General features: G+C 39.3%; 2 protein-coding genes across 3 annotated transcripts; one reads left to right on the top strand and one right to left on the bottom strand.

Annotated features, from left to right (window-relative positions):
• Positions 1 to 2,373: 2,373 nt before the first annotated feature.
• Positions 2,374 to 5,882, bottom strand: LOC107727296 (proteasome activator complex subunit 3-like). Of its 2 annotated transcripts, none has more exons than XM_016537124.1 (11): positions 5,722 to 5,882; positions 5,058 to 5,090; positions 4,899 to 4,961; positions 4,687 to 4,791; positions 4,523 to 4,571; positions 3,859 to 3,977; positions 3,707 to 3,775; positions 3,395 to 3,462; positions 3,110 to 3,164; positions 2,936 to 3,022; positions 2,374 to 2,792 (listed from the first exon to the last, which is right to left on the bottom strand). In XM_016537124.1, exons 1-11 carry the CDS (start codon positions 5,761 to 5,763, stop codon positions 2,712 to 2,714), a joined length of 771 nt encoding a protein of 256 aa, XP_016392610.1. In that variant the 5' UTR covers positions 5,764 to 5,882; the 3' UTR covers positions 2,374 to 2,711. The 2 variants fall into 2 exon arrangements, with proteins under 2 accessions (XP_016392610.1, XP_016392609.1); XM_016537123.1 differs by having other exon boundaries at positions 4,523 to 4,574.
• Positions 5,883 to 6,309: 427 nt separating this feature from the next.
• LOC107727312 (next to BRCA1 gene 1 protein-like) lies at positions 6,310 to 15,569 on the top strand. Its single transcript, XM_016537147.1, has 20 exons — positions 6,310 to 6,532; positions 6,955 to 7,017; positions 7,196 to 7,214; positions 7,321 to 7,343; positions 7,542 to 7,724; positions 7,891 to 7,968; positions 8,133 to 8,347; positions 8,486 to 8,605; positions 8,942 to 9,193; positions 9,443 to 9,602; positions 9,690 to 9,935; positions 10,054 to 10,208; positions 10,548 to 10,678; positions 11,542 to 11,718; positions 11,835 to 11,966; positions 12,129 to 12,594; positions 12,717 to 12,799; positions 13,355 to 13,421; positions 13,836 to 13,938; positions 14,656 to 15,569. The coding sequence occupies exons 1-20, from the start codon at positions 6,431 to 6,433 to the stop codon at positions 14,833 to 14,835; spliced, it is 2,955 nt and encodes a 984-aa protein (XP_016392633.1). The 5' UTR covers positions 6,310 to 6,430; the 3' UTR covers positions 14,836 to 15,569.

Consider the following 15,569-nt stretch of genomic DNA (forward strand, 5'->3'; position numbering starts at 1 on the left):
TTTGATCCTGTCATGATATTGTTCAAGTTAAGCCACTCCTTTTTAAGGCATCATTAGCTGTCAATCTGTCCCCTGGTCGCTGGAGAGCAATGGGCCCATCTGAATACCATTGCCAGCTGCCCCCCTGTGTGAGAAATAAATGATATCAGTGGCACACTGCAGGTGTTGTCATGGCAACGCACACTCCCTATAGCTCCCTGTGCCAACTCCGCCTTTCTCGGGAGAAGGTCATGCGGAGGTCAGCGTCATCGCAGCGATGCACTTCATTTTCACAGCAGCTGCCCACCAGACCTAGACCAAACTGAGATGCACCTGACCCTGTCCTGTTACAGAGAAGCTTCCTGAAAAGCCACCCATTATCCCTGTCCCATGCAGTTCTTTCGGGCAAATCTCTATAACAACCCTTTCTACGGTCTCCCAAATGCCTCTAGCTGACAGATGCATTGCCGAAAAGCAGATTGCTAATACTGGGAGGCAGGAAAAATGAGGCAGGAATGAAAAGGACATGAGTCATTGAAATGGGACGGACTGCACTGGAATGTATTGACTCTCTTTCTTGTACTGTGTGTGTACTCTGTTTGAAACCACAGTTACACCATGTTGGGGAGGGTGGGGGTGTGGAAGGCGGGGCGGAGGAGGCGTGTTGGATGGGAGGAGGTGCAGCATGTTCAAAATGGCTTGATCAGCCATGGACGCACCTGTGATTTCGAGGAGTATTATACAACAGTGTGTTCCAGTCCTCGACACTGATTGCCATTCTAAGATTGCTAATATACAGTTAATTCGGAAAAGTACTTTTCACTGTTTTAACATTCTGCTTGTCTGTGTTCCAGAAACACTGTCAGTCTGTGTGTTAGTATAGGGATTTTTCAGTGACTTTTTCTGCAGGTTACTTCTTACACCAGTAGGTGGCGACGCACAACTGTCTGTTCCTGAATAAATCAGTGTTTTTGAAGAAATCGGTTGATTGAATGATTCAGTGACTCACTCAATGAAGTGACATGAATCAATAAATGGTCCATATTCGTATGTCATTGAATCATTTACTCAATCAATTTGTTCTGAAACGAGGGCTGCATCCAAAATCGCATACTTCCCTACTATATAGTATGTCTGAATTCACAATACTCATAAGAGAGTAGGCTGGATGACCTGCTACCTCCAGTAAGATTCTCCAGTTTGCATACGATGGACATTTTACTATACCATGAGGCCATGGGAGAGGAGTTGTGAATGGCAGTGAAGTGACACAACTGACACTGGTAGGTCTCGTGATAATGACAACATGGCGAATGTAGTACGTCCAGATTACATTCATACTACACACATTCATACTATATAGAACATACTTTTTTTAGCAGTCATGAAGTAATTACTTATTCAAAATAAGTACCTACTCATGAGAGTATGCAATTTCGGACGCAGCCACTGATTCATTCTGGAACAAAACAAGTGACTTTCTTTATGATTGATTCATTGAATCATTTCCTCAACTAATTTGTTCAAATCACTGATTCATTTAGGAATAAAACAAGTGACTTGCTGCATGCAAAATCACCCTTTTACCCTCATTAATTATTCCTTATTTTACTCTACTAATATAGTGGCTAGCTGTTCAGTGTACATTTATTGTGCACTCATTACTAAGGTGCATTATGGGAATGAATGAGTGCACATGATAATGTCGACTTTATTTTTGAACACCACTACAAACGGCTGTTACTTCAAATAGTGCATTGCATCAGGGTATATAGAGGGTGATTTTGGACACAGACCATCTTCATGAACAAACCATTGAATCATTTATGCAACCAATTTGTTCAAAACAAAGATTTGTTCAACTTGAGTGCCACATTTTTAGAACACTGTGACATGAACAAGACAATGGAAAAGGCATGATGTGAGCGCAACAGTCAAACATGTCTGTCTAGTGCATTACTGCATAGTAAAACGATGGAAAAGCTGTGCACTAAAATGCAAAACGCGCTCTGTGTGAATGGACCCTTCTGGCAATATTGGGTCTAAAATGTAAGTTATTCAATATTAACTTCTTGTTTACTGAACTGTCGTATGAGAACATCAATCTACACCTCCAACAATCCCCATCTGCATAGCTGCATGCGTCTCAGACAAAGAGCTCAAGTTCTTGGATGTACTGCTACCGAGGCGTTGATGCCGCAACGGCATTCAGCTCACTGTCCAGATGGATTTGATTCCATATAGCATCATTAAAGCGGCTCATCTGCATGGGCAGAGGACTACATTAAGCTCTCAGCACTGTGGGTGTGCTTAAAGAGGGGAAGGTAATTAGTTCCTACTCTCCTCAGCAGGCAGCGGATGGATGACATGCTCATCATGTCTAAATGTAGATACAAAATTAAATCCACTGTTGAAACATTTCTTTAATTAAAGAAAAACAAATCGGAGTCAGTTTCCTCGGGACGCATTATTCAGGTTCTGCCTTTATACATTTATACTGTCCACTAAGAAACAAAAAAATAAAAATCAAAAAGGGCTCATTTTAAAGGGTTTAAAATCGTGACCATATTTTACAATTCTATCTTAAGTGGCATGTACTATCAGGCCAGATTGAGGTGTCATTCTCTTGGCCTGGGTATAATGGGTAACAGGACTGCTCTAGAACCAACTGAAGGCTAAAGCTAGCTCCAAATGGTGGAACAACAGGCCAAGAATGAAAGGGGAGGGGGATCTTAGTACAGAGCATCTGTATTGCTGCTCCTCGGCCTCTTGATCTTCTCTATGTTCTTCAGGATCATGTCATGTAATGTTACCTGCAGTACAATTACATATTATTAAATCAATCACAACAACTCCCAGACAGCACATACGTACCGTAATCTGACTTCTTTCTGTACATCAAAATAAAGATAATCTTTAAGATAATTTGCATTATTACTGTTATAGCAATACTTACGTATTGATTTCTCAGTTCTGACACTATGATCTTGAGGCTGATGTATTCTTTCTCATCAATCTCTGTCACCGTGCGACGATAATCCTCCTATAACAGTCAAAATATATATTATACATGTATAAAATAATTACTGAATTCCTGATATAAATGCTGTGTACTTTAGATATGACTTACAACATGAGGGTATTTTGCTATTTTGGAAACCAGCTTTGCCCTTGTGATGTAGTACCTGTAAAAAAGTTTTTTTTTTAAATTTTTTTTGAAGGTAAAAAAATATGAAGGTAAAATAAAGTGTGCAAATCTCTGATTAACATTGACTTAAGATGATGATACAACAAATGTATCTAAAAATTTGTTGCCCATTCTCAATGGGAATGTGCCCAAGCAACATCGCTCGGTGACACTGCCCAGCAACACTGCTCAAAGTTGCCCCGTGTATCATCACCTTTAGACACGTACCTGGAAATCTGATCTAAGAAAGAAGCTGCTTCCCCTTCCACTGTTCTGAGTTCAGTCACCGTCTCTTCCTGTGGATGGTGAAGATAAACAGAATCATAACTCCAGCTAAATGGCTGACAAAGTCTTTTCTCATTTGAAATTCCCTGACAACACCAAACATAAGGAATCATTTTTCTTTAAACAACAAAAAAATACAGTAAATTGTGAAGAATCACTGCTTGTCCTTTTATGTCTGCCTACAACAAATATAGCTTATGCTGTTACAAGACCTTCAATGTACCAAATGAAGAAATGAAAAATGTGGCACCGTACCTGAATTGAGACGCCAAAATTGTTGCCATCTTCTATTCTTGGGATTAACAACTGAACCCACATCTTAACCTAGAAAACAAAGCAAATGACATTTATCCAACACACTTTTAAAGAGTGAGAGCATGTCTGAGACTATGGTTACATGGTCTTACCGTGTTGCATTTTTCTATGACAGTTCTGATTTCAGGCTTGACTTTTTCAATCAGCTCCACCAGCTTGCCATTGCTTTTCATCATTCCACCAGGCATGACAAAGACTTTGGTACCGCCAACTACAAACAGAAATCATAGGCCCCATTTCTACCTGGTACTAACATGCATTTTCAGTGATTCGATCATAAGTGGTCAGGCGAGATACATTACTGTTTTCACCTGGTAATCAACATGCATTCAAATGCATCTCTTGACCACTTGTGTTCAGATTTCGTCACACTCAACATCACTTTCACATGAGCACTCAGTGTGACGCACGAGTATTACTGAATGTACGAGTGAACAGGAAAGCCAGTGAATGAGATCATAATTCATGTGGTTTGGTCCAAGAACACTATGAAAGCAATCCAATCTAATGTGTTTTCAGCTACCTCTGAAAGTGGTCAAAAGTAAAATGTTTTACACCCCGTTTACACCTGTATTTAGTGTTGTCCACTTTTGATTGGATTGACAAAAACGCATCTTAATACCAGGTGTAAACAGGGCCACAGGATAATGTAGGGAAGAGTGAGAGCAAAATGTTTTGGTATCAATATAGGTCTCAAATTTATTTTATTCACCTTCCAAATCCAAGATATTGTTTTTATTAGGAAGGAAAACTTACCTTTGTCATCTCCTGCACCATCTTCGAGTTTCCTCTTTTTAGCATTTTGCTGTTGAGAAAATATTTCAAGGTTACTGGCTGATCTTTTTGTTTCATGCCAAACAGACAATCTTTTGCACAAAGCAACAGAATCCTATCCTATTAAGAGAAAAATGGCTTCTTACCCCCTCCAGTCCATCATGGATGTCTGTAAGTAGAATTGGGTCTGGCACCGTCAGATTGATCTCTGAATGAATTTCTTTCAGCTCACGGATATTAATTGTGGGATCCTTAAAAAAAAAATCAAGACGTAATCAAAAGGCTATCACACAAATTAATGTGTTCATCTGAATAAGTAAATGCCAAGAATGCATCATTTTTCCATTATTAAACTTGCCTTCAAAAACTGGTCCAGCTCTAACAGTTTCTTCGGGAAAAAGTTTGCAACCAAGTCTTCAGCCTAAATTTTAATAATTAAACCATAAGCTGTCCAACAGTCACAAAACCATTCATATATATAAATGTATATAAACTCTGGGTAAATGCAGCAGTTTACCTCTGATGTAATTCGTTCCCTGAAAGCATCAACCTGGCAAGACAAGAATTATTCATATATAACTATAAACCACAAGACATGTAATACACAATCTGATTTTTGTTGTAACGGTTTATAATGTCGTGTCTTTGAAAGTCAATCACTTTCAGAAAAAAAAACGCAACCGGCGGCCCTTCTATTTTAAGACGCTGAATGTTTACAACATGTAACGTTACCATGAAATCGAGCCGTTTCCCGCTCTCCCGTGACTTGTTAGCCTTCCTCGCGATCTTCACCGTAATCGCTTGACAACATAAACTAACGACTTTAATATACTTTTAGCTTAATGATGTTAAAATCGTGGTGAAACCACTATGCAGTTCTCCCGCAGCGGCATGCTGCTGTGCTAAAAACACGCTTCATCCATCCACACACTCGCAGTTAACGCGCATGTGGGAGCTCTGGCTTCACCCTGAAGATTTGATATGTATAATCCTCACATACTTTATTACAATATGTATTTTCTGCTTAAAACAGAACTGATTTCACAAGCATATATGTGAGTAAAAGTTAGCAAACACGCTCACGAGGTGACACGCGCAAGCCGGCTAGCCGCAAGCTAACATTTACAAACGGTTCATCGGAGTGCTCTGTATTAAAATAAGGGAAGCGGCGAGACATTTACCTTTTTTTTGATTTCATTGTCCACCTTAAGAAGCGAAGACATCGTCTCAATTCAATAAAGGATAAAAGTAATGGATTGTCCTAAAAGCATTAACTAACCGTGTGGCTCACTAAACTGCTGTCAGCCACAAGGCACTTGCGCGCTTCTAGATGACGTAAACACTTCGAGACCATAGATGGGAATACATAGCCTTCAAATCTGTTCTGCAGTGTGGAAATATTTACTCTTCATTCATTTTGAATTTGATATCATCTGGAATATGCAGAATCATCTGACATTCATGACAAAACCAAATCAATACAATATAGTGTACATACTGACGATTCGCTGTAATCAGAATAGCTTCCGTGCTAAAACGGTGTCTACATATTCACACATCTATGTTCGGGACGACTTCGAAAGACGTAGTGTGCATGCGTGCGTCATATTTTTCTCTGTAAAAATATTGTTTGATGGAATCACAAGATAAGTACTTACAAGAAACTGTTAAATACTTTCACGAGCCCTCAAATATGTTTAATTTTATTATTTATTTAGGACCTAAAGTAAATCCGAGACACTTCCTCTGACGTGTTTTAGGGGCGTGTACAAATCTAGCGATGTAAACAAGAACGCAAAAGACAAGTCTGACAGTGTTGACACCACCACGGGCATTTATAGAGCGTCACATCCCCGCATCAAGCGCATTAGTTGACCCTGGCTAACAGCCATGAACCTCCCCGTCACTGTCAAAGTGAACTTTAGGGGCAACGTGAAGAAATTTCCAGTCTTGGACACGAACAAAGCACAGTGGGAGACGGTGGAGGCCTGGGTAAGGAGTCATTAAGCCTTGCTGGGTGGCGTTTATGTGGGGACGTTTACATTTCTTGGTTCTGGAAGGCCGTAGCCGAGGCCTACATAAACAAACCTTAACCGGGGGGTAACGTATAAGACGTTTAACCTTCAGTCAAAATATTTAATCCTATTATAGTAGATATGTATTAACATATATCACAGTTGGGTCTTTTATACAAACCCCAGTGATATCAATTGCAACTGTATCTGTCATTTGCTCTTGACCTTTCTGTTCGGCCATAAATCAGATGACAGCTTGTAAATAAATAATAACGTTGGAGAATAGCGATTTTCACTCTAATCGGCCTGTAACTCTTCGATGTCTTTAACAAAGTCTGCAGTTCCTGATGGTGTTTGTTTACATTGTTAGTTGACTTAGTGCCTTTTTATAACTTGTAGATTAAAACTACATTCGGCCTGATCCATTTTCAAGTGAAATATTTTGACGAGGACAACGAGGAGGTAAATAATAACAGTTTAATAACGAGTTTATATCATTTTGAATATATCTGTGATTTCATAGTTTTACATTGATGGATTCTATTTTTTTAAAGTATGAGTTTGACAAAAGTCGGTTGACTATTGTTATAAATCTGTTTTCAAAAGTACTTCTATTGATATTGTCTTCTTATTTTTACAGGTGTGCATAAACTGTCAAGGTATGTAATACATTCAGTCTGTAGTGTTCAAATATTGATATCATAGTGAATATAAAATATTATTGCCTATATTATTTATTATTTTATGTTATTATTATCATCACAGATGAGTATACAGAAGCTCTAAAGGTAAGAACACCAATCTTTTTTTCAGTCACAAGCCAAATCTGAGCCATGCTGTGAAAAGTTATGCCATCATTATAATCATAATTTTAAAAAATCCCCAGGCTTTTAACACAATGTAGTCACAATTTATAATTCCAAAAAAAAAAAAAAAATTCCCCTGGCTTTTAACATAATGTTTTCGTGATTTATTTTTTCATTTAGAGTGCATTTAAACAGGCCAACCAGCTACACATGAATGTCTATAAGATGAAGGGTCAGGCAGAGGGTGGTGCAGTGAAGGCAGAGCTGAAAGAACTAAAGATAGATCCCAGACCAGCTCCGCCGTATCGAGCAAGGGTCAAGATGGCAGACAAGGAGACCCAGGTGACCCCCGAGCGGGACTCGGTAAGCAGTTTGCAGTCTTTTAATAAAACATACTATATGCCATCTTTATAGTGTGAGCTGCTTATTAGTTCATGCATATCTTGTTGAATAAGACATTGTGAATAATAATGGACTGGACTTATTACAGGCTGAGATCATTTCAGACTGAGTTGTTTTCCTTGAACAGGCTGTGGCCAAAGAAAACAAAGGGATGAAAACCGATGAGGAAGCAGTACCAACGTGGTTTAAATCCTACATGGACAGGGTACTGTATCCTAAAGAAAGTCTTATAATTTCATAGATCTTTGCTTTGATTTTTGCATGTAACAATAAAATTGCACCTGAGAAAACTAGCATCTCATAATAAACATTACTTTCTATTGAATCTGGTCCAAATTGTTGCAAAATTGTTCTCAATCATCATTGCAGTTTAAAGATCAAGTGGTAAGGGAGGTGGTGGACAGGATGTGTAGTGAGTTTTCTGGCCAGTGTTGCACACACACAGCCTTAGATCCTCCTGCAGAAGAGCCAAGCACCTCTGGCACTCAGAAAGCTACGAGCTCCACCACGCTAAGGGCCTCTAGTTCAACTCCAAATTGCAGTAGTTGTAAAGGACCAGCCACTGGAGGAGGATATCAGTGCAGGTGAGAATGTCCTAAAACTAACAAATTATACTCTTCAAAAATAATTAATAAGCACACACTATTTGAAAAAAAAAAACTGAATTACATGATGTCGAATGTTAAGCTCAATATGAAACATTTTCCTTCTTCTATGTGCAGCGTTTGTCCATCTTGCATCTTATGTGAGCCATGTAGTCATAAACACGATCCCAGCCACAACCTAAAGAGAACATGGACTCCTTTGTCTGTTCCTGAACGTGGAGTTACTCCAGAACCCAGGCAAGCCAAAATAATCACGATGTTGTGTGTCTTCTAGGGCTGTTCAAATCCAAAATTTTAGGAAATGACTCCGATTCCTGTTCCTGGGACTCTAGAATTGATTCCTCATTGTTGTTTGTGAAGAACATGTTCAACTAATCTGAACTTAAAAAGGCTATTAAAGAGGAGTCAGGTCCCTCTGATGGAATCGATTCCATCGATTTGGAATTGATTCTCGATTCCCAGCGCCTCAGAATCGAGAAATGATTCCCAGCCCTAGTATCTTCTACTTAGCCTGAGTGGTGTTAAGAGATATAATTACACTTGCTAATTTGATTAATTTCTGCTCGTTCTCAGGTTTCTGAGGCGGGGTGACAGGACGGTGCGAAAGGCGGAGAGACAGCGGCTGAAAGCTGAGCGGAGGCAGCTTAAGGCCGAGGTGAAGGAGATCAAGAAGAAGCTGAGGCTGGAGAAGAGAGGTCTGCTGTGGAGTGGAGCCTCCAATGGGACCGGCAGCTCGGGTCTTGCCCCCGCTCCCGCCACATCTCTAGGCCCAGGTCCAGCCCCAACTCCGGCCCTGTGCCCAGACCCTCAAACATCCAGTCCAGAGTAAGGGCCACACTGAGAGGGGTCAGGGCTGGGTTGACCTCCCTACCCAGTCCAGAACAATCATTATCAAGATTATCACATTGTCTGTTATAGTTGAGTTATCGCTGGCAAGTGGATGGAACTACCTCAAAATGCACCCGCTGCCTTTATGTATTACGTCCTTTTTGTACTTTTTTTGATATGAGCTACAAGGAAAAGACAGACACTGAAACAAAGCTGTTCTGACGATCCTCTGTGCACTCAAACCAGGGGTCCCAAGGTCTCCTGCTCCACCTTGGTGCCCACAATGACTGCCTTGTTTCTGGATGAGAATCTACCAGATGGCACTTGTCTGGAGCCAGGCACCAAGTTCATCAAGTACTGGAAGATGAGGAACACTGGCAACATCAGCTGGACTTCAGATACCAAGGTACTTTTTGAAACTCACTATAGGTTGAAAAGAATGTGTCTCCACACGTTGTGGGCTGCGTTTGCATGTGTGTTGTGTCTTTCGTAGTTGAAGTTTATGTGGGGCAACCTGACCCTGGGCTCACGGGAGCAAAAAGAAGTCGCAGTGCCCTTTCTGCTGCCTGGTCAGGTTGGTGTGGTGAGCGTGGCATTTGTGGCGCCCTTGCTGGAGGGCACCTACACGTCTCACTGGCGCCTGGCACACTGCGGGGTGCAGTTTGGACCCAGAGTGTGGTGTAGCATTATAGTGGTGCCAAGTGCAGAGCAGAAACCCACCCACTGCAGCAAATCACTGGTGAGTCAACTTTAAACCACAGTACCTTCATGTTTTCAAATATTGCTATTTTAAGGTTTAACGGTCATGTTATAACAGTATTTCGAGAGATTAAATACTTTACTATCTTCTCTTATAGAGGACTGATCTTTGTCTAATGAGGAAAGATGGCATGTTCTGGTCAGGCACCAGAGATTGTGAAGTGTCTACCAGCTCTCGGCGAGAATACTACTTCCCCTCTGTGGACTTATTGATGGCACAGGTATGTGCGTTGTTGGACACAAAGACACCACTGTATGTTTGTTTAGTGATGTGTGCTTTAGGCCTGTCAAAAAAAAAATTCGAATTTTGAATATTGGTTGAATAAAAAAAAAATAAAAAAAATCCACATTCGAATGCAAATACGTTGCTTTCGAATTTAAGGTCTGCGTCAGCCATCAGGCAGCCTTATCAGTGGCGCACGAGATGCGGAGAAACGTGCATAATATTTTGCTCCATGCGCCCTCTTGTGGCCTCAGGAAAGAAGCCAAAAGCTTTTTTCCCCCTAACTGAAATTATGCCTTTTAAATTCAATTGCCTCAGGGTCTGTTCCTCAACGTCATGTGCATAATTAGTCTGGCCTCATTTTTAGAGTAATTGTGTAATTTCCTCAGATATGACCCCCTGCGTATCTCCACCTCTTCATCATGGACCCTTGTTTGGAAAGCATGGAACGGGGCTAAGCAAAGTCGAGGCTGGACATTCAGGCAGGAGAAAAAGTCAAGGTTAGAGCATCTTAAGTGGAATTTGAATTACTGATTTGTAGTTACATCTAACAACCCCTATAGATTAGATCTAAATAATGTCTAAATAGAAGGATAGTTCCTATAAAGTTGCACTAAAGCAGAGTTACTCATTTGTTATTCATAAACTCGGAAATCAGTATTTGACATACAAACCACTCAAAAGTTTGGGGTTGGTAAGATTTAAATATTTTTAAAAGAAGTTTCTTATCCCCGTCAAGGCTGCATTTATTTGATCAAAAATACAGTAAAAACAGTAATATTGTGAAATATTACAGTTTAAAATAACTGTTTTCCATTTTAATGTATTTTAAAATGTAATTTATTCATGTGAATGCAAAGCTGAATTGTCACATGATGCTTCAGAAATCGTTCTAAAATGCTAATTTGGTGCTCAAGAAACATTACTTTCATCAATTAATGCTACTTAATATTTTTGTGAAAATGTGAAGCATTTTTCAGAACTATTTGATTCATACAAAGTACAAAAGAACCGTATTTATTTGAAATAAGTGTCTTAACTGTCGCTTTTGATCAATTTAATGCATCCATGCATCCATAAAATAATTAATTTCTTGACAAAAAAAATAAAAAATACTGACCCCAAACTTTTGAATTGTAGTTCAAAATGAACTTGTAAGTGGCTTTTGCCAATAAATGATACTACACTTTTTCTCATTAACTTTTCTACTAAAACATCATAAGAGTAGCACAAACAATGTACCTGGAGGATAAATGACCTCCAATTAGTTTTTTACATTTAACAAACAGATTTAAAATGATCTTTTTGTAAATCAAAGCGTTTGTAATTGAATCATAGACTGATGTGGCTTGTTCTCCATTAGTGTTGCAGCCTCAGAGACAGAATGAACTTCTGGACGTTCCAGGCAATGAGGAAGGAGATGAAGACATCAGAGGGACCCAGTTTGTGTGCGAGACTGTGATTCGCTCTCTCACTCTTGAGGAGGAACCAGAGCGCAAGCCTCAACGCAGGGCCTGGCCCAACCTGAGGAGGCATGACGGTGAGCTTCTGTCTGCTGTATAAGTGCTTACAGAACTCAATGCTTTGTTCATTTACCCAATAGATATTTCAGAGGTCACTATCATTTTGTTAATTTTGCTTCTAATTATTTTGCAGTTCATGACACTGCTCGATTTCAGGAGAGATCATTACTGGTGAATAACGACAGACCTTTGGCAATCATAAACAGGCCTGAGGCTCCAGTCCCTGTGCCAAAGCCAGTTAAAACAGAGGAAACTGTCACACCAGGTGTGCATGTTCCTCCTTCGTTTTTTTTATTTTTTTATGTCACTATTTTAATGCACTGTTGCATACTGAAAGTGTGCCCTTCTGCTTGGCTTGCTAAAAATAAACATGCCTTTTCTACTTGAGCTGTACCTTCTTTCAATTTACACTTGGTTATTTTCACAGTCTTTTCGGAAGCATTGATTGGCTCAAATGAAAACCTCTATACCGACCCAGCTGCACAGGATGAGAATGAAGAAGAAGTGAAACAAAAGGGACATGAAAATTTTCAAGAAAAAGAGGAAGAAGCAGGAGAGTGGGATGAGGTGAACAGCCAGGTGTCCTCTGCCTCATCAGAGGACTACATTGTCATCCTGCCTGACTGCTTCGATACTTCCAGGCCCCTGGGAGAATCGATGTATAGCTCAGCAATGTCCCAGCCTGCAGTCCCTCTTGCCAAAGAGCCAGAGGCACCGCAAATCCAGAGCACGGCTGAAGGAGAGAACGAGGAGCCCATCCCTGTTCCAGCTCTTCAAAACAGCCTGAAGCGGATGCTCTGCACCTCTCAGATACTGGACACTCCTCCTCTAATTCCAGAGATAGCACCTCCGCCCATAGCTCTTTCGCCACCCCCATCTCTTCGAACCCACAGGTTAAATCACATTCAGAGAATTGGATAATTATCTTTTGACTAATTAATAATGCACAGTGAATGCAATATATTATTAAACATGGACTTTAATTTGTTTTAATCGCTTCATGATTCTTTTGCAGATCAGTGAGATCTCACGATCTTGAGTCAGGACCAGGGGCCTTTGAAGACAACACCTCATATCAACTTGACGATGACTCAAGTGGTGAGTCCCCACGTCTCCGTGTCAGTTGTGTGAAAAAAAAAAAATTGTAAATCAAACTTTGGTTAGAAGTTTCTCAATTGTATGCAACCGTTAACATCATACTATGTTATAATTTTGGTTGAAAATGTTTATTTATATTTAGCTAACTAACTAAATAAATAAAAACATACTTTATTATTATTATGATTATTATTTTATTGTGTGTGTGTGTGTGTGTGTGTGTGAAATGATTGTTTTGGAAGTAGTGTCAAGCCTCTATAGGTTATACGTTTTTAAAGTGTGTGGAGGTATGAAGAATTCAGTAAAAGCAATACATACAATTTAAAAATATATTCAAAGAGATGTAAAAATTATTATTAAATTATTAAATATTTATTATTATTATTATTATTATAGGCAGGCATATATTTCTTCAGTTCTGTACCTTTATTTAAATAATCAGTAAGACTGTGTTTGACATTTTAACAAAATGTTGTGTAGTTAAACTAGTTGTGTAGCTTTAAGCCATTTAAAAAAAAATGTGTGACAGAATAGCTTGTCTGTTCTTTGCCCTAGGTTGCAGATCAGCTCATTTAGAGGCCCCTGTTAGTGCCTTTGAGACCTGCGGCTCCCAGGATCTCAGGTATAACAACACAGTGAGGTCATCGTTTTGAGCTGTTGTTCTGCTTACATGCATTACAGGCATCACATTATAATATTTAGTTCAGGATACATGTACATATTCAGGAAAGTGAGAAAGATCTGGTTTTGAATATCTACATAAAAGCTTGATTTCAGCAGAGGAGGAAGTAGCTCTGCAGACAGTTTTTTTTCCTGTGGTTGACCAGTGTTTTCTTTGTTGTCATTTTTTAAAAATTCCTTTAAACATGCACACCATTTAGCACGTTGGGTCGAGTTATGCATGTTCACTTAGCTGTTTCTCTTCTAGTTTTGCTTCATAACGGTTTCATGAGAGTTAATCTCTCTAGTCCTTCTGTTTTGTTGGCACGCTACTATTATGGCATGACCTTTTGTTCCTGTTTTTATTCTTGTGCAGGGCACGTCACGGTGGTCTGACAGAGGGGCTGGTGAAGGGAGCTCTCTCTGTGGCTGCCTCTGCTTATAAAGCACTCTTTACAGGCCAGAGCACACCTGCACAGGTGAGACATTTTTCCTCATCAGTGCACGGCATACTAGACCAGAACATAACCAGCCACCATATAGTGACTTTCTTTTTTATTACACTACTGTTCAAAAGACTGGGGGGTCAGTAAGATGTTTCTGAAATAAGTCTTTTATGCTCACCAAGGCTTTATTTGATAAAAAATACATTAAACGTAATATTGTGAAATATTATTATAATTTTAAGTAACTGTCATTTATTCCTGTGAATATTCAGAAGCCATTACTCTTCAGTAGTCTTCAGTGTCACATGATCCTTCAGAAATGATTCTAATATGCTGATTTGATACGCAAGAAACATTTCTTATCATTATCAATGTTGAAAATAGTTGTGATGCTTAATTTTTTTGTGGAAACCATAATATGTTTTTATTTTCAGGATTCTTTAAATAAAAAGTTCTAAATATTTTGTAACATTATAAATGTCTTCAGTCACTTTTGATCAATTTAATGCATCCTTGATGAATAAAACTATCGATTTCTTTCAAAAAACAAATCTTACTGACCCCAAACTTTTGAACAGTAGTATACTATTTCTAGAAAACAACTGTATATGAAAAGTTGGTCCTATAATCAGTTGCATCATGCCTTGTGTACTTCAGTCTGGATTTTCTGCATTCTTTGTTATCTCTAAATCCTAGTTTTGACATGTGAGTGACCTTCAACATACTAACTTTGGTTTGATTGTCTTTCAGCGGCCTGCTGTTGACCCAGCCTGCGAGGATGCCTCCATGATGGCTGTATTACAGGAGATGGGTTTCAGTAACCAGCCGCTCAATCAAAGGTTGCTGAGGAAGCATCACTACAATTTGCTTGATGTGGTCAACGAGCTGGTGCAGTTGACCGACAGCGAATGGCACATCTCTAGACATTAGGAAGCACCGAGCAACCTCAATAAAGTATAAGAATTGTAAACGATTTCATCATGTTGCAGCATTCTGTCAGAACAGGAGTGGGGTGATGGTGAAATATTGAAATGATCTCTGATGGTCTATTGTTAGAGAAATAGTTTGGACTCTCGAAAAAGAGAACTGTATCACTATAACAGACCATAGCTGCAATGATGCAATTACTTGATTGTACAATTTTAGTTTCATGTTTATATAGGACATTATGAATGAGGAAACAACATAAAGTTTAATAAGCAGTCTTAATGCTTTCTTTATTCAGTGTGTGTGCCCACCTAACACGTATAGACTGCTGTTAGCTAGGCTTCAGGTATCTTTTGTACTGCTTGATTAGATAAGAGGATACATTTGAGACAATGCCCAGAGGGTTTCGGTTTGTTTGAGCACTTTTGCCTCTCAGAGGAAAGATATAAAAATAAAAGCCTGCATTGATTTTGTTTTTTGTCACAGTGACCTCTATATTTGTATATCTTATTTTAAATCACACTAATTCATATATCACACTAAAGTGGTGGGCTGCCAAACTTATAGGAATGTGAAATGAGTGTATTAGTCATGCTTAACACAACCAGTGATTGATTGGTCAAAGTTTTTGCTAGGCACCAGTTTTGGTCATTTTCATGTTCAATGTATTACTATGAACTGAAGGCTTATCAACATGGCTTTTTGTGTCCAGCATAGTGAATAAAAACATTCCACTA

This window comes from Sinocyclocheilus rhinocerous, unplaced genomic scaffold (genome assembly GCF_001515625.1).
Source record: "Sinocyclocheilus rhinocerous isolate Xijiao unplaced genomic scaffold, SAMN03320098_v1.1 scaffold186, whole genome shotgun sequence".
Taxonomy (NCBI): Eukaryota; Metazoa; Chordata; class Actinopteri; order Cypriniformes; family Cyprinidae; genus Sinocyclocheilus; species Sinocyclocheilus rhinocerous.

Excerpts from the sequence above, each read along its gene's own strand:
- LOC107727296 (XM_016537123.1), bottom strand. The coding sequence starts at position 5,763 with ATGTCTTCGCTTCTTAAGGTGGACAATGAAATCAAAAAAAAG. Across the intron at positions 5,091-5,721 it reads ACAATGAAATCAAAAAAAAG|GTTGATGCTTTCAGGGAACG; the intron begins GTAAATGTCTCG and ends TTGTCTTGCCAG. Across the intron at positions 4,962-5,057 it reads GGGAACGAATTACATCAGAG|GCTGAAGACTTGGTTGCAAA; the intron begins GTAAACTGCTGC and ends ATTAAAATTTAG.
- LOC107727312 (XM_016537147.1), top strand. The coding sequence starts at position 6,431 with ATGAACCTCCCCGTCACTGTCAAAGTGAACTTTAGGGGCAACGTGAAG. Across the intron at positions 8,606-8,941 it reads GGAGTTACTCCAGAACCCAG|GTTTCTGAGGCGGGGTGACA; the intron begins GCAAGCCAAAAT and ends GCTCGTTCTCAG. Across the intron at positions 13,422-13,835 it reads TGCGGCTCCCAGGATCTCAG|GGCACGTCACGGTGGTCTGA; the intron begins GTATAACAACAC and ends ATTCTTGTGCAG.